This window comes from Anguilla rostrata, chromosome 12 (assembly GCF_018555375.3).
Source record: "Anguilla rostrata isolate EN2019 chromosome 12, ASM1855537v3, whole genome shotgun sequence".
NCBI lineage: Eukaryota > Metazoa > Chordata > Actinopteri > Anguilliformes > Anguillidae > Anguilla > Anguilla rostrata.
The window spans coordinates 31,157,903-31,176,769 of NC_057944.1; the positions used below are offsets into that span (position 1 = coordinate 31,157,903).

The window sequence follows — 18,867 nt, forward strand, 5'->3', positions numbered from 1 at the left end:
AGCACTGGGCGCTTCCACTACAGGGCCAAACTGAAGCAAGAGCAAAGGGGAAGCCCTGACCAACACCGTTAGCAGGAAGTTGTGTTTGGTCCTTCTCTTTTTTCTTCTTATTTTACTTTATTGAACTCCTGCCCTTCCTCAGCACGCTTTCCTTTGAGGGCTGAAGTGGCTAGAGAGAGGGAGAGAGAAAAGTTTCTATGTGTACGCTTTGGCAATAAGTACAAGTGTATTTCATGCCAATAAAGCATTTTGAATTTGAATTTGAATTTGAAAAGAGAGGGGGCGCGAGAGAGATCGAGACCGTTTTTGTTGTCCAGTGTGGCAGATGTGTTGGACAGGTGCTCAGTGTGTTTTCGGACAGCACACGAAGATCGTGGATTGGCAGGGAGTGAGACGGTGTTGAGACAGCTCTCACTCATTCTCAGGGGAAACAGAGAGCCCTTCTGTGTGTGTATTTGTGTTCATGTGTTGAAGCACAGTATGTTGAAAGCCTTTTGGTAGTAGCCCAGTGATAAACTCTCTTATTGGTCAGCCCAGTCTTTGCGTCAATTACACCCCGGCAGCGAGCAGCTGGAGAGCGAATAAAGTGAGAGATCATCTGGTTCCGCTGAGATCCAGTAGATAAGAGGCTGTGTGCTTTCCCATCAATCTACCACGGTGAGACGGTGAGCCTGCCTCCCCTGGAGATCCATACAGTGAGAGCGAGTCATTGGAGAGTCGTTACGGCGAGGGAGTGACTGTTTGCTCTGGTTAAGGTGATAAGATACACAGTACCAGTCAGGGCCAGTAGCAGCGCTATGAGGGCACAGTGCTTGGCGCTGGTGGCGCTGTGGGTGCTGGGCACGGCGTGGCGGGTCGGGGGCCTGTCCACCTGTAAAACACTGGACCTGGAGCTGGTGAAGAAGAAGCGGATCGAGGCCATACGTGCCCAGATCCTCAGCAAGCTCCAACTTCCCAAACAGCCGGAGCCAGAGCAGAGCGGGGAGGGGGTGGAGATCCCGCCTGACCTGTTGTCCGTCTACAACAGCACGGTGGAAATGACCCAAGAGCACATCCTCCACCCCACGACTCCGCCCACCTCACCGGACCAGGAAGATGAGGAGTATTTTGCAAAGGAGGTCCACAAGTTCCACATGAATAGTGAGTATGGTACACACAGATATGTATGAGTGAGTTCTGTACTCACAGATATGTATGAGTAAGTACTGTACACACAAATATGCATGATTGAGTATGGTACACACAGACATGTATGAGTGAGTACTGTACACACATATACACAAACACACGCAGTGATAATAAGTAGGCTTTCCTTGGCTTGGCATCTGTTAGTCAGTGAAGCATTATCCTGCTGGCATCCATGGCATTTTTATTGCTGTTTTCTCAGAGTTTCTTGCTCTTTGATTGGCCATGTTAAAGTTTGTTTTGTTCAGGGTGTGAACATCAGTTAAATGCTTGCAGTAACACACCTGTTGAGATGTGATTGAAAGGTCAAAGAAATAGGAGAAAGGGAGGGAAGAAGGCTATATGAAGAGCTTCATGAATGAGTCACCTCTCTGTGTCCCTGTGTTAGAGACACGCCTCTGTGTCCCTGTGTTAGAGAGACACCTCTCTGTGTCCCTGTGTTAGAGAGACACCTCTTTGAGTCCCTGTGTTAGAGACACGCCTCTGTGTCCCTGTGTTAGAGAGACACCTCTGTGTCCCTGTGTTAGAGACACGCCTCTGTGTCCCTGTGTTAGAGACACGCCTCTGTGTCCCTGTGTTAGAGACACGCCTCTGTGTCCCTGTGTTAGAGAGACACCTCTCTGTGTCCCTGTGTTAGAGACACGCCTCTGTGTCCCTGTGTTAGAGACACGCCTCTGTGTCCCTGTGTTAGAGAGACACCTCTCTGTGTCCCTGTGTTAGAGACACGCCTCTGTGTCCTAGTGTAGAGAGACACTCTCTGTGTCACTGTGTTAGAGAGACACCTCTCTGTGTCCCGTGTTAGAGAGACACCCTTGTCCCCGCGTGTATAGAGAGACACCTTCTGTGCCCTTGTTAGAGGTCACCTCTCTGTGTCCCTGTGTTAGGAGACACTCTCTTGTCCTTGTTAGAGAGTGTCTCTGTGTCCGTGTTAGAGAGACACCCTCTTGTGTCCTGTGTTAGAGAGACACCTCTTTGAGTCCCTGTGTTAGAGACACGCCTCTGTGTCCCTGTGTTAGAGAGACACCTCTCTGTGTCCCTGTGTTAGAGGGTCGCCTCTCTGTGTCCCTGTGTTAGAGAGACACATCTCTGTGTCCCTGTGTTAGAGAGACACCTCTCTGTGTCCCTGTGTTAGAGAGACACCTCTCTGTGTCCCTGTGTTAGAGAGACACCTCTCTGTGTCCCTGTGTTAGAGAGTCACCTCTCTGTGTCCCTGTGTTAGAGAGACACCTCTCTGTGTCCCTGTGTTAGAGAGACACCTCTTTGAGTCCCTGTGTTAGAGAGACACCTCTCTGTGTCCCTGTGTTAGAAGGTCGCCTCTCTGTGTCCCTGTGTTAGAGAGACACCTCTTTGAGTCCCTGTGTTAGAGAGACACCTCTCTGTGTCCCTGTGTTAGAGGGTCACCTCAACTCATAATTTCAATTCAATCCCAGAACTGTGTTAGAGAAAGAGAGGGGGAGCAGGAGAGGGATGGAGAGATAATATTGATGTTGTTGTGTTACCCAGCAGAAAGGGAAGTCTCTTGGCACAGAGCACTGAAATTGATAAGTACAGGACTGTAATTACACTTCTCTCCTGTGGTGAACTGAAGTAACTGAGGCTTAGCAAAGCAGTCATTTTTTTATTTGCTTTGTGCTGTTGTTGTTCTAGTGTGTTTGTGTGTGTGATTGCGTGTGTAAGTGAATGTGTGCGCGCGTGTGTGTGTGAGCGAATGAGTGTGTGTGAATGTATGAGTGAATTGTATTTTTAAATACTTATTTGCACATTATTTTTGATCGCTGTGCTCTGAGATACACTGGCTTCCTGGTTAATGCCTCATGTGATTTAAATTCTTGGGCATGAAGGGTCCGTCTCACTTTGATTGCTTCAAAGATTTTCTAAATTATCGCTATGCATCTGCAAATAAAATAGATACCAAAGTTTATGATTAGCTAATGAAAAATGTTCAGCCGTCACCAGACACCGCCATAAACCAGATGCTTTGGGTTCTCTAAATGGGGCAATGGAGAGAAATCTCTAGTGGAATGCGTAATTGTATAAACAATCGCTCACAAGTTTAGCGGGCTAAACTGTGTTTTGACTTGTGTCCAAGGCAGAGTGACAGCCATTGCAAATGGCTTCAGCTCGCCCAACCCCCAGTGCATTGGGAGCACTGTTATAGGAGGCGATAAAGGCTGGCAGAACTAGCACAAGCTCTTACAATCATCAAGCTCTCGCATCATCCGCTACCAAGGGCCCTGTGGCATGATTTCATCAAGCTTATGTTCACACCCAAAGCTTGTGATCAATAGAAACCGTGATAAATTGTTTTTTTTGTGTGAAATATACAGCATACTCCATATCACTTCAGTCATGTTTAAGAAAGTAAATGGATTCATCAATTAAATTAGCCCCATAATGCTTGAATAGAAACATAATTTAACATAATTTACTCATTTAACTAAAATTGATATGGAATTGACTCCAACGATGAGGTCATACATAACATAGTATCAGTGCAAAACTATTAGTAAGCAGTATTGCTGAAAGTGTGTGAAAATTCACGTCTTTGGGATCTACACGTTCAGTTGTAGCCGATGTGTCTCTACAGAGAAAAAGGGGGGCGGACAAAGGTTCTAAAATGGAGGCGGAGGCACAGAAGGTGGGGAGGCAGTCGGTACCGAGGCAGAGTGGGCTCTGGTGGTTGGATAGAAGGTTTGGAAGGTATTTATTTAAGCCTGTGGGAATCCCGTTTCTACTGGGGAGTAATTATAGAGCCTGCCACAGCAGCTGTCCTAAGCTTACCTGTGAGTTACCTGAGCAGAGTCTGAGTAAGCAGGTCACCCACAGCCCACCTTCCTGCCTCTCCGATTTGCCAGCACTGAGAACATCAAATTACATTTAACCCTTTGAGGAGTAGGTTTTTTTAGAATGTTTTTTTTTCTTCAAAATGCTAAGTCTGTTCTAGAACTCCATTGCTTTTAATTTCCCTCAATGATTGTTACATCAGCATTAGAATGTTAAGTTAAGAACAATATAATTATATTTGTGATCTCACGCCTTCAAGGGGTTAACGTACATAAATATGATTGTTATCTGGGCCTGACTAAGAGCAGGGGTCCCCAAAATTTGGATTGGAACTCACTGTATATGAAGCCCTTACTACTGAGCTTTACAGCAGTTTATACTTTTTTACACCACGCCTGTTCAGATGTGCTTCACTGAATCAAAATGGACGGGACAGAGTCTCGCCTTCGCACACTTCTGCTCTATGTGTTCCTCTCGTTCTTACTCAGTGCTTCTGGTGGAAGTGAGAGACTGAGGGGGTGGGGGGGGGGTGGGGGTGTTTATGTTGCAATGAGCAAGGCGCACTCCTCCTTCACGAGCCCCCCGGTTCAAGAGCTCTGCGATGGTACAGCCTGGTACAGATGTGCTTTACATCAGCCTGTACTGTCACCTCTCTCTCTCTCTCTCTCTCTCTCTCTCTCTCTCTCTCTCTCTCTCTTTCTATCTCTCTCTCTCTCTCTCTCTCACTCTCTCTCTCTTTCCCCCTTCCTCCCTCACTCCCTCCCTCGCTCTCTCCCTTCCTCTCTCTCTCTCATCTATATTTTGGGCAATGATAAAGTAGACATGCTACAGTAGAGCTGGTGAATTTAGTGGTAGGGCAAGCCAAAGTGGCAATTTTGAACACCAGAAAACAGACACCCTCTGAACCAATGTGGTGAAGTGGTTTCTTTTCCTGATTAGCTCAACGCTGAAACTAGAATCTACGCGCTATTACTTAATTAATGATGTTTAAAAAAATAAAGAATTTATAACTAGGTGCTGCTTTACAACATTGCTTGTGTGTTCAGCACAAGAAGGAATGTTATTTTTAATATTCAGGTTTGGCACTTGGATCAGTTTTTTTTTCATGCGCATGTCTTGTTTTTTTATTAAACTTATTATTTTTAATTAATGATGAATAAAATGTGGTTTTAAAAGTCTCTCTCGCTTTCTCTCTTTTCCACACAGAGATCTTAACTCACCGACTCTTACATCCATTCAATGCGTATCTCTCTTTAGGGATCCTATAGATAGTACCCCATGCCTCTCCTCTTACTACTTCTCTCCTGTCTTTTTCCTTTTCCTCATTTTCTCGTTCCCTCTTTCCCTCTCCCTCTGCTCGTTGTTGGATGCAAGGCCACACAGGGCCATATGACAAACGAAAGCTGCTTGTGAGGGATTTGGTTCCCGTGTATTTTTGAAAATTACATTTTCGTTTGATCTTTTGAGCGCGCAGCTGCATTTGTGATCCTGTGTTGGTGTCCAGCTAAGGTGCCTACCGTGAGGGACTGACACAAAGGAGCTCTTCATAATTGCACCTGTGTGCTTGGCTGTGCAAATTGCATGGCCAGCTGTATAACCTAACCGGTTATATGATTAGAGTGTTTGGATATATTCAAATGGCAACTGTGTGTGTGTGTGTGTGTGTGTTTGCGTATGCACGTGTGCATGTGCATGCATTTGTGTGCATGTTTGTGTGTGTATGTGTGTTTGTGTGCATGTGTCTGTGTTTATGTGTGGTTATGCGTGTGCTTGTGTCCATGTCCGTGTGCATGTTTGTGTGTATGCGAGCGCATGCGTGTTTGGGTGCATCTGTGCATGTGTGTGTACGTCCGTGTGTGTGTTTGTGTGTGTGTGTGTGTGTGCGTATGTTCGTGTGTGTGTGTGTGTGTGTGTTGTGCGTGAACAAAAGAACACATTTTGGTCGGAATATTGGATGAAGAATATGTAAGTCTTTTAAAAAAATTACTTGAAAAAGTACTTGAAATAAACTCTTTGATCTCAATCTGCCTCTCCTGTGCGTCTCGCCTTCCACCCTAGTTTACAACAACAGCAAAGACCAGATGCAGGTCGACGTGAGCGAGATTCGGGCCAGCATAGGGAACGAACGGCTGGTCACCCGGGCAGAGTTACGCCTGCTCATTAAGGACACCAGCATGACCCAGGACCAGGAGCAGAGGCTGGAGCTGTACAAGGGCGTTGGCGACAGCGCTCGTTACCTGAGCTCCCGCTTAGTCACCAAGGCGCTTAACGATTTATGGCTGTCCTTTGACGTCACGCAGACTCTGAAGGACTGGTTGAATGACCCTGGTTAGTCGCATTCCCGGCCCAACGACCACAATCACAAGCGTTATTGAGACTATTACAGTTAATAAATAAATGTGTTCGAAATATTTTCATTGAATAAATACAAGTTAAATTTGAAGAGATTTCTGCATCACTGAGAATTTTCAACAGAGCTGGTTGCTAATGAAAACATACAGTCACGTGGGAGAAGAATTTAGTTCCGAATCTATGTGTAGATGGATGTCTCTTTTGAAAATGTCATTAATTTTCAGGAGTTTTATTTGGGCCTTAAAAGGTTAAAGTACTTAAAATTATGCATTTGACTGTTCATTTTTTCTGATTACAAGCATTGCCATAATTATAACCATTCTTGGTTGCGCCACCTTACCTGCGTGCATAGCAATTGACAAGACTATCATCATCATCATCATCATCGTCATCATCACTAATATTATTATAATCATTATCATTGTTGCTCATATCTCTTGATAATTAGTGTATATATACGATGCAAGCAAACCAAATCTACTGTGAAGAAATGTTTTCATTTGTGTGTGTGTGTCTCTGTTGTGCAGAAGAGAAGCAGTGGTTCACGCTGAAGTTATATTGTGAATGTGGGAAGCCAATGGAAGACTATCTCTTCAAAATTGCAGGTACGGTTCAGCTCACGAATGTCAGTAAACCTCAGAAAAGGACCACAGATGTCTCACAAGAAGTGAAAAACATCTGGGTCCTCTGCGCGCAGAACAGCAGGACCAGGGGGTAACGTTGCTCTTAAATTTTCGTGTTCTTTTGCGTAGGGATGGGGGCGCTGCGAGGAGACTTGAAAGCCCTCGCTGGCAGGATAAAGCCCCACATCCTGGTGATGTCACTTCCTGCTGACCGCACCAGCAATCTCAGCTCTCGAAAAAAACGAGCCACAGCTGAAGAGGAGTTCTGCTCCACGTGAGTATTTTTTCTGTGGTGTGTCATAACCTGGTCAGTATTTTTGTTTATTTAGATATCTTAACTCTTAAAAGACTTCATTCATATTTTTTATGTAGAGATAATTTTATTTGTAGTTGTATTTTCACCAATATTCAGAACAAAATTCTTCTTTCTTGCAATTGAAATTGGCTTAGTAGACTGATTTGTTGAAAATCTCAGCGATGTGCAGGGGCGTTTTCAAATTTTACCGGCATGTAAAGAGTATTAAAATACATATTTTACCATGGTCTAGTGGGAGTTATTCACATATAATCTTCTTCTCTGATGCGCTTTTTATAAGACCAGGTGTGCTAAAGTTCTTTTCTCCCCACTACAGGAATTCTGAAAACTGCTGTGTGAGAAATCTCTACATCGATTTCCGGAAAGATCTGGGCTGGAAGTGGGTCCACAAGCCAAAAGGTTACTATGCTAACTACTGCATAGGATCCTGTACCTTCTTCTGGAATGCCGAAAACAAGTATTCCCAGGTACCTGTGCCATTCCCAAACTCTTTAGCCTTTAAAGGGATATATCATTACATTCATTTTGCAGATTCTCTTACCTACGGTGACTTACAATGAGAGGGAACAAAAGTGCCTTCACCACTTGAGTCACATGAGCAGCATAGCCAGACCAGGAGTGGTGAGTGTAAATGCAACTTTAATAAGGCACTAAATATAAGTTAACTTGTGTAAACCTAGAACCATAATACAAATCAGAGATTCATATAGCTTCCCATATAGAAAGCATGCTCTTACAAAATCAAAGCAAATCCAAGATGAGAGATTGAATCCCAAAATGCTGTCTAAAGATGCTTTATATGATGCTTCAGGGGCTTTTTTGGCCGCTGTGAAATTACATCACATTACATTTATTTGGCAGACGCTTTTATCCAAAGCGACGTACAAAAAGTGCATCTCATGGTCATAGACAACTACTAAACACAGGTTCAGTAAGATACCATACTTATTTTGTACAGCTATTTCTAGCCAAGAACACAGTTTAGTTCACACAGTGAACACTATTCAGACCTAACCTCTGCAAAGCCAACTAGACAGAAGAATAAGCTACAGTATTAGGGCAAATACAAATTACCAAAAAGTGCTGGGATGGGGCAACATGTAACAAGTGTCATGAAAATGGGGGGGGGGGATTTAGAGTGAAATATGCAGCGTGGTGGTGGTTAGTCTAGGTATAGTCTGAAGAGATTAGTCTTCAGGCCACGGCGGAAGATGGGTAGTGAGGGGGAGGTTCGGAGAGGGACGGGGAGTTCGTTCCACCACTTGGGAGCTAGGGTGGAGAAGCTCTGTGATCCCTTTGGTCGGGTGGGAGGGGTTACAAGGCGCCCTGCTGCCGCAGAGCGGTGTGGTCGAGCAGGGACATAGGATCAAAATATATTTTAAGGGCATTTTGTGGCATTTCCAGGGCAATTTTATCAAATGTTGGGACAAACCTTTATGTTGCATGAAATACTGTCATTCAATGATATATAAAATAAATGTATGTCTTATTACAAATTTAGAGACAGTCACAGCTCAATTTCCTACATCTGTCAAGTTAACAAAATTTTAGTTTAACTTCACAGTTCAAGGTTAAATATTGGCAGCTATATTATTTAAAGTGTATAGTTTTATAAAAATGAGCTGCAAGGGCTTGTGGGGTGTGTGATCTGCATAACATGATGAAGTGTAGACACGTCCCAAAAGCAATTCAGGGCGGGGGTGAAAGTAACATTAACATTGGCTCAGGTTCACTAAGATACGAAGAGATTTTTACGCCTGTCTAATTTGTCCCACTACTTGATTGACTCGTAAGAAAACCAATTGCTGCCCAGTTGAGCTGGGTTCAAAGGTCAGGAGACAGGAGCCGGAAACACAAGGGAACGCGGCAGAATGTTTCTGTGAGCCGTTCAGGCTAAATTGATAAGCCTCCCGCCTGTAATTGGAGGCCCCGTGTTCAGACTCACAGCTGGGAAGTTTGGTGGTTTCCAGTGTACTTCAAATAGAGAGGATAGAGCTGGGATTTCCCCCCTCCTCCATCACGGCTTTTATAGGCCTGTTTCCTTTCACCTCTCGGGTCCCAGTGTCACACTGCATTGGAATGTGTGCAGAGTCACGTTCCAATGCAACATGGGAAAGGATAATGACAGGTAGCCCCTCTTTCGATCCTTGGGTGGTTTGAGGGCCCAGGATGGTGTAAAACTATCATACCAGTATATATCAGCAAACAGTGCCCTGACTCTGTATGTTTGTCTGTCTGTCTTCAGTGCTGATGTGTCATTGTGGAGGTGTATCATGGTTTGCTTTGGCCGTAATCTTGCTTTTGAAGCTCTTTTTCGGTGTGAGTCTGTTTCTCTCAGGTTTTTTCCCCCCTGACTGCTGAATCAGCTCTTATGGTGACAGCCCTCCCTTCCCTCTTTCTTCTCTTCTGGTAATTCTCTTATGCATACTTTCTCTCTTTTTCCCTCTTGCTATCTCTCTATTTTAAATTCAAATTCAGATAGGGATGACCACTTGGGTATAGGTTTGCCAGAATAATCGTTTGCATAACATGTTAATCAACAACATAAGAAAAACTACTCTCTCTCACTCTCCCCACCAGATCTTGGCTCTGTACAAGCACCATAACCCTGGGGCTTCAGCTCAGCCCTGCTGTGTTCCCCAGTTCATGGAGCCCCTGGCCATAATCTACTATGTGGGCAGACAGCACCGGGTGAGTGGCTAATGCTAACAGCATCACCAGAGTGTTCATTACAGTTGCTGGAAAACGCTCCTTTCTCTACTTTTGCCTTTGTGTTCATATTGCCAGGCAATGATTTTCAGTCATTACCCTCGCCGCCCAACTTTGACTGTGCATTTTCAGATTTTTCACTTTATTCTGGAAAAAATACTCTGTCCAGACACATTTACACCCTACACGATATGACCAAAAGTATCTGGACACCCCTTGGTCTGGGGCTGTTTTTCATGGTTTAGGCAGGGCCTCTCATTTCCATTGAAGGCAAATCTTAATGCAATACCATTCTAGACAAATCCGTGCTTCCAAATTTGTGGCAAAAGTTTAGTGAAGACCCTGTCCTGTTTCAGAATGATAATGCCCCTGGGCACACAGTGAGGTCCGTATGGAAATGGATTTGTTGAGATCAGTGCGGAAGAACTTGACTGGCCTGCACAGAGTACTGACCTCAACCCCATCCAGCACCTTTGTGATCAATTGGAAAACAAACTGCGAGCCAGGCTTAAATGCCCAGTGCCCAACCTTACTGAGGTTTTTCTGGCTGAAAGGAAGCAAATCCCTGCAGCAATGCTCTACCATCTAGTACAAAGCCATCCCAGAAGATTGGAGGTTGTTATAGCCGCAAAGGGTGGACTAACTCCATATTAACGCCAATAATTTTGGATGAGATATTAGATGTCATGTCCACATACTTTTGGCCATGTAGTGTATATTTAACAGCAGTGTATTTTTTAATATATGCAGAGCAGACAATATACGTACGTTGCATACATACTGCAATATCTGAGAAATATATTTTGTAATATCTTTTCATGTATTCTGAAGTGTTGATAATTGGCTTTATTTCAATATATATCTCATTATATTTCATTTCCGTTAGGGGATTTCTTTGATTGTTCTTGTTCTTCTCGTTATTCTATCGCTTCCTCAGGTGGAGCAGCTGTCTGATATGAGCGTGAAGTCCTGCAAGTGCAGCTGAAGAAGAGGCACGCCCTTCCTCGCTCTCTCTGACTCTCCCCCCACCCCCCTCTCCCTTACCCTCGCGGTCACACCCGGAGTCATGAGAGAGAGAGAAAGGGGGCGTGTGGGTGGCATTTCAGAGAGCTCGGAGAAGAACCGATGGACAGATGGACACACAGAGAGGAATGGATTGAGAAAGACAGGTGGATGAAAAGTGGATGAGGAGAGGGACACGGGACACGATGGAAAAAAGGTCTCAATGTCCCAGGATGCATCACTGCACCTGCCATCATAGTCAGGGGGACTCTTGATTGAACAGCATAAGAACAGCGAAGAACTTCTATATAAAATCTTTTCCATAAATATAAATATATACACCCCGTCTTCTCAGATGTTCTTCCATGAATTAATTTATTTTGTTTTGCCGGCTGTAATATAGATGTGTGGTGCGGTAGGAAGGAGGAGAGAGAAGGGGTGTGTTCTTCCGTTTGCAGGAAGAGGTCACAGGTCCCTCAGAAAGCTTTACTTCCTGCACACGCAGTCAGCAGGGGCCTGCAGTACACTGGGCTGGATCGGTCCACACGGAGCTGGAGGTTAGATTACACTGTGGGCCGGGCCGGGCCGGGCCTGGCTTAAACACCGCCTCCAGGCTGTCCAGTCCGTTACCCCATTCTCAGACCAAAGCGCTGCGCCTACAGGTACGGGCAGCTGAGTGCATTCAAATAACAGGGAGGAGGGGGGAGAAAGAGAGAGAGAGAGAGAGAGAGAGAGAGAGAGGGAGGGAGGGAGTGAGAGAAGAAGGGAGAGAAAGAGAGATATAGAGAGCTTAGAGTACAGTGCTGCACAGATAAATGTGTGGATTTTTTTCTTTTTTGGGGATCTTTTTCTCAGTGTTTGAGGTTTTTTCATTCCCTCAGGAAAATGCCCAATGAGCTTCGCTATTTATAAATGCCACCGTACGTAAACTAATAACTGAAAACGTACATAAACTAATGACTGGAAACATTGACGGCATTTAACCAATCACAGCGCTCTGAAGGACCCCTTGCTTTCTATGTTCAGTGGCTCCTTCTGAGACACAGGTAACGATCTGATGGCAGGAACCCGAAATGTTTGTAACAAGATGTGATGTCATGCGCAGAACCAGAAAGGAGGAAGAGGAGCCACAGGGTTCGGATTGGCTGCAGGGCGTGAGAATCCTAAAAAGGAGGATGGGGGGACCACCCCTCTACCTGTCGCAGCTGGAACCAGGTGTGCCACGGGTGTTGTGGTGATTTTATTCACAGACTTTTTGGTGCTTTTTTAAAAAGAGTGTTCATGTTTTTAATAGTGTTGTCTTGTTGCTCTTGGTCTAGATATGATTAAGTTTCTTTTAATGTTAAGGGTCTGAATAATTATTGATACTTTTCAGTGTAGAGCTGAGGAGGGACGTATTTTTGGGTAGAATCGTAGAGAATGTGTGTGCACACTACTTAGTAAGCTACTATTTATATTTTGCTCATCATAATTATCTGCTGCATAGGTTTAAAAAAAAAATAATAATAATTTACCCTACCCCAGTTCAAAGCACCTCTGCTCCAACTGAAATAAATATCCGTCAGGTCCATTAAGTTTTCAATGCAATGTCCTGATTGTCAGCTTCTTGCTCTTTTATAATTTTAACAACAGCCAGAGAAGCTGTGGCATTGAATGGTTATTAAAAAAGCTTCTGTTATAAATTTGTGAGAAAGCACGTGTGTGCGTTTGTGTGTGTGTGTGTGTGTGATTGCAGAGAATGGCTTCCTTGCTCTCTGTTGTGATTGGCCAGACTCTGGCCATTGAGTAGACAGGGGTCAGGCTGGGCTGTGTGGGAGGGGCCCTGGGGAGAGCCCTGTCTGCCAGGGAGGAGCTAAACTAACGGAAAATGCAGCATGCACCAGGTGTTCAGCCCACGGACCGGTAAACACTGTGCACCTGTTTACTCTGGAGATCGGCTATAGCCCAGACGGGTGGGGGTGGTGGGGGAACTGGGCTGAGCACAGAATCACTCACAGGTGGGTGAGGGGGCGTTCTCTCTCTCTCACTCCATCCCCCTCTCTCTCTCTCTCTCTCTCTCTCTCACCCTTTGGCAGTTCCACTTAGCAAACTATAATACAAAGCATGTATATATAATATTAAACTCCAACTTCAACTTTATTATTGTCCCAAAGGAAATCTGGTTGCAGCCAGGCATTAGATCAAAATTAAAACAAGTGACAACAAAAACAATCCAAAAACATAAAATCATAAAAGCAGTCATAAAACACGTAAAGCATGAAGAACATAAAACGAGAAATCAAGCAAAGGATAGAGACACCCTCACCAGCTTCAATTAAACGTGTTAGATTAGGACTCAGGCCAAGAATAAAGTGCCTCCTTAAGTTCAGTGCGGGGTAAGTAAAGTGCTAGTAAAGTGTAAAGTGCTGTGGCAGTAAGGTGTACATGTCTACATATTTACATTAAAAGATGAAGCCTTTTCAATGGCAACAAGGTTAAAGAAGATGTCTATGTATGTCTATGTTTTACATTAAAAGATTTAGCCTTTCAACGGCAATGGGAAAAAAAGATTCTCTGGCGCAGTGTGTCTTCGTTTTAAGTATCTTATAATGTCGGCCTAAAGGAAGATGGTCAAACTGATTATGAAGAGGGTGATCAGAACAATTAGCAATCATTTGCACCTTTTTGATGACCAACTTACTGTAGATGTCCTGAAGCTGGGCTAGCTGCCCCCCGATCACCTTGCCGGCCACCCTGACCAGCTTTGCCAGACTGTTTTTATTTTTCCTATTTGCCCGAGTAAATGTATAACTATGACATAATGTGAACCACACAATTATATTAAAAGCATTAGGAATAGATTATTGGAGATGTGTCATGGTTTGCTTTGGCAGTAGTCTTGCTTTTGAAGCTCTTTTCCGGTGTGAGTCTGTTTCTCTCAGGTTTTCTCCCTCCTGACTGCTGAATCAGCTCTTATGGTGACAGCCCTCCCTTCCCTCTTTCTTCTTCTCTTCCGGTAATTCTCTTACTCTCACCTTCTCTCTCTATCTCTCTCTCTCTTTTTATTTTAAATTCAAATTCAGATATGCTTTACTGCCATGACTGTGCTTGGGCATAGCATTAGGAAATAGTGATTGGTGATAGGCTGTATTAGGAACAGATTATTGATTTGTATTAGCAATGCTGTCATGCCATGCACACACACACGCACACACGCACACACGGGCACTGACTCACAAGTCACAATGCAAACTGGACACACAATATACTCACTGTCAGTCTCACGCAAACAAGGTGAATATGCAGGTGTCAGTGATCTGTCCTGTCTTGTTTCTGGGATAGTCATATTATCCAGGTCTGTGGAAATTTCCCACCTGGAACATCTTGACACATGTGGGGGCCCCTTAATGGAAAAAGGCTTGACAGGAAAAAAAAACAAACAAACAATATAATCAGAAGCATGATTAACATCTTTTAATAATTCCCCCCCCCCTGCTATGGACTCATTGTGCCAGATCGAATGCCAGCCTTTGCCTCTGTGACGCCAGGGTACAAAATGTGCAGCTCGCTGTCTTGGCAAAGATTATGTTTTTCTAAATCTTTATGGTGTGAAGGACTTTTTTCATGAAAGGCAGAGGGTTGACGGGGATTTACATAACCGCTTACCGCCAAGCGCAGCTCACAGCTGTTTAACGTAGTCTTGTAATGAGGAAACGAAGCGTATCGCCTGTCCGAGCGTCACGTAAATCTCCCAGGACGCTGATACATTAGCCCCAGCGGGGAGCTCACGCGCGCCTTCGCTCCTCTGCCCCGCGGTTTACGCGGCAGACGGCCAGCTTGTGCGTTTCGCGCTCTGGCTCGACAAATCAGATACTCGCCTCGGGGTTTTTTCACCACCACAGAACTACGGACCCAGACGAGAGCAAACACAGCCGACGTCCACGAGAAACATCTCGTTTCTGTGCAACGTGCTACACCGCCCAATGACAAGGTTTTGTAACTTTAAAAAAAAAAACGTGTGGCTAGAAACACGTCGTCAAAGGCAGACTCCAGCACTCTGTTTTGCAGAGACTGATTAGCAATAAAGCGCCTGTATTATTATTAATTACGTTATGTATGGGTGGACATACATACTGTTTCATGTTGTATTATTGGCTATCATATTAATTTATTATGTGCAAAATAGCTTTAAGTAACACATTTTCAAAAATTAAATCTAATGTGAATACATTTTCTTCTGAACAATGTAATAAATTGAAATATTAGAAATGGGATTTTTTTGGGTGGGAGTTGTCATAGCAGAGACATATTTCTGTTTTTGGCAGCTATGCAGTTGGGTATAAAATGGTTAAATTAATTAGATCGGTACAGATTTAGCTGTGATGAGGTGTCTTCCTCAACTTGTTGGCATGTAGTATAGTTCTAATGATTTGCCCATTTTTCACAAGGTGGCTGTGGGCTCAGCATTGATGTCTTCATGGGATAACCAACTGTGGTCGCGGTTGCAGGCATTTGAAGTTTTATTTTTGTCGTCATTTTGTAGATATAATCTTAACTGATGTAACCATGACATCAATAATTGTTGAACGTTGACTGATCTTGTGCCGCGGTAACCTGCTGAAGTGAGGTAATAAAGAGGCAGGGTACACACACACACACACACACACACACACACAAATGTGCACAACGAATGTACATGCTCTCACACACAGACAGGTTTAAACAATGCAGGATATCACAACACGAAGAAGGTTCTCGTGAAACTTGACGCCCCACCAATTCCACAGAAGGCCTCATTGTTCATTTAATAAGAAGGTAATTGTCATATGAGGCCAAAGTCCCTAAAGCAGCGGTTTTCTCAAGCGCTTCCTGGAGACCAGAGGGCTGCGTGTGAAGAGACAGGAAGTAAGGCAAGCTAGGCGATGATGACACCTTCCTGTCAGCGATAAAGCCTATGCATTTAAGTTCAAAACAAAGAGAGAAGGCGCTGACTTCCAAACTAGCTTTTTTTGGTGTCTGGCAAGTCTAGTTTATCTGCTGAGAGATCAGGTGAAGAAAAGATGTATTCAGCTGCAAATCCCCTCTTGCACAATCCCCCCCTGAAGACGTCCCTCCCCTCGTTTTAATAACTTTCTCTCCACGTGTCCTGCCCTAGTCGTTCCTCTCCTCTCACTCTCTTTTTGCCCACAGGATGATTAGTGCCATCCTCCCTTCCTCGTCATATCTGTTTTTCTGTCTATCCATTGTGTGTTAATGATTTATGCTTCTGATCTGATCTTCTGCATTTGATTTTTGTTTGGATTTGGGGGAGGGGGGTTCCTCAGTCTTTGCAACCCACTTCCATTTGTTCTCCATGGAAATTTTATATATATATTTTTTTTTCAGATTCAGACTCTCAAACTCTTGTGATCAGGCTGAGACTTAACAAAAGCCCTGAAACATCACTGGACTCTGATGCCAGTGTTTCCAGGGGGTGTGGTGGGATAATATATGTAGCATCACTATCTACATCTTGCAAGCTAACTGGCTACTGGTGTGTTATGTATGTAGTTAGTGCTTTCGTTCTTGGTTAACATAGCTGTGTCACACTGGTGCTTTAGCGAGGTTGCGTCTCTACTGGCTGATCTGGGAAGGTTGTCAGCCAGGCCTGACACTGCTGCTCGTATTAATCAGGTGAATGCGCTAATGTTTCTCGTACACCACTAGACACTGTGGATAAGCGTCTGCTCTTAGGGAGCTGACTCCTTCTGTGGTATCGGAGGCCGCATGGTGTAAACGCAAACAGCGCCGTGACACACAACTAAACCGCATGGCTTTGATCTCCGCTAGGAAAGAAATGTAATCCCCCACCTCAAAGCTGTGAGCTGCAGAGGGAATATGTTTGTGTGAAGGTAACTGGTGTTTGTGTGTTGCGACTATAAACATAAAGCATTCCTTTCAGACACACACACATTCTCTGACCAGGGTAGATAAAAGAAATAAAAGGGCAGTGAAAAAGAAACCGAATAGAAAAAGGTGAAGTGGCAATTGGAAGACACTTAGAAGGAGAACACATGATGGAGGAGAGGAGAAAGTGTGTGAGAGAAAAAGAGAGAGGCAGCATTAAATTGGTAATTGCTCCCTTTATTTTTTCAGAATTTTTTTCTTCTTGAGCTCCAGAAGAATGAGTCATGGCTTAGCAATCTGTAAAACACTGTAAAGCTCTCACGCACACGCACACACACGCACAAACACATGTAAACGCACTCATGCACACACGAACACACACACACATACACACAAACACACTCGCGCAGGCAGACACACACACACACACATACTGTACACACAGACACACATACACACAAAATCACATACATGTATTCACATACACAGAAACAAACTCACCTATACACATACACGCATACACACACGCACACATTTACATACATACATACATACACACAAACATGCATCATTTATTTGCTAGGTAATTTTCATGCATAATGTTTTTAAGCAGGAGATGTTTCTGCCATCCCTGCAAAGTGCCACACAGCCCTGGACTGTGAGGCAGAGCAGAATTCCTCCCGTCCAGAATTCCATATGGCTGGCCATGGAGCCGGGGAGAGGGGACGGAGCGGAGCAGCTCTGGGATTGGACAATGAGGCCCCCGGGCAAAAGGGAACTTCCTGACCCCGTGACCCCTCCTCTACACACCGTCCAATGGGACTGTGTGACAGGCTATTTACGGGGCCGTGCTCTACATGGTCTGTATTTCTCTGCTCCATGTGTGTAATCCCCACATGCTGGGGGGTTAGTGCAACAGTTTTGCTTTGTATAACATGCATTGAAGGTGTGTGTGCATGTGTGACTGTGTGTATGTATGTGTGTGTGTGTGTGTGTGTGTGTGCGTATGTGTGTTTGCACATGTGTATGTGTGCGCACATGCATGTGTATGTATGTGTGTGTATGTGTGTGTGAGCATGTGTATGTGTGTTTGCACATGCATATGTGTGTGTGTGTACATTTGTATGTGTGCGCGCTTGCACGTGTGTGTGTGCATGCATATGTGTGTGTGCATGTGTGTGTATGTGTATGTATGCATGTGTGTGGAAGAAAGGTTTCTGATAGCCCTCTGGCACTCATTAAGCTCCCAGTATTGAGAGTGTCTCTCCTGTCACTCAGAATGTGTTTCCATGGTGATGGGGACTCTGAGAGGGAGTTCCTGCTGTGTTCCGTTTGGTCCAGAGAGGGGTCAGAGCAGCCCCTTTCCTCTCTCTCCTGCCGAATTCCCTAGCGATCACCACATTCCTGCTGCTACCCAGGGACTCTGTTTATGACTCACAATCCTTTGAACTCAGCAAGTCAGTGTATCTGCGTGTGTGTGTGTGTGTATGTGTGTGTGTAATAAGTGCATGTATAAAGACCGGACGTCGCTCACTTCAAAGATTCAAAATTGTGCACAGATCTACACACATACCTGAGTAATGATTGATACACCCATCTGTGCCACAGCTGTTAAAGACCGAGATTTTCACGAGAAAGAAGAAGGGACGGAATCTGAGAGAGAGTGTGAGAGAGAGAGAAAGTGAGAGAGAATGGGAAGGCTGAAAATGAAGCAGATTATTAAAACGGGAGTTCTAATTGGAACGGTTGGAGGGAAAAGGAGAACAAGAGAACGAGGGGCAGAAGAAGCTGAGTCAGTCTTCACAGCCGGGGGGGGGGAGGGGTGGGGTTGTTCAGTAAAGTTCTCACACACACACACACACTTGTGCACTCACATACGCACTCATACAACTTGTGGACATGAACACACACACACATACACATAACACATACATATTTACTCATGCACACACACGCACACACATGCTCACACATATGAACACACGCTAACACGTGCATGCAACACATAAATTTACTCATGCATAGGCACGC

General features: G+C 44.5%; 1 protein-coding gene across 1 annotated transcript; it reads left to right on the forward strand.

Moving 5' to 3' along the window:
- The first annotated feature begins 247 nt into the window (after positions 1-247).
- Positions 248-12,653, forward strand: LOC135235656 (transforming growth factor beta-1 proprotein-like). Its single transcript, XM_064301364.1, has 7 exons — positions 248-1,140; positions 6,028-6,297; positions 6,849-6,926; positions 7,074-7,218; positions 7,577-7,727; positions 9,841-9,951; positions 10,907-12,653. Exons 1-7 carry the CDS (start codon positions 798-800, stop codon positions 10,952-10,954), a joined length of 1,146 nt encoding a protein of 381 aa, XP_064157434.1. The 5' UTR covers positions 248-797; the 3' UTR covers positions 10,955-12,653.
- The last annotated feature ends 6,214 nt before the right edge of the window (positions 12,654-18,867 follow it).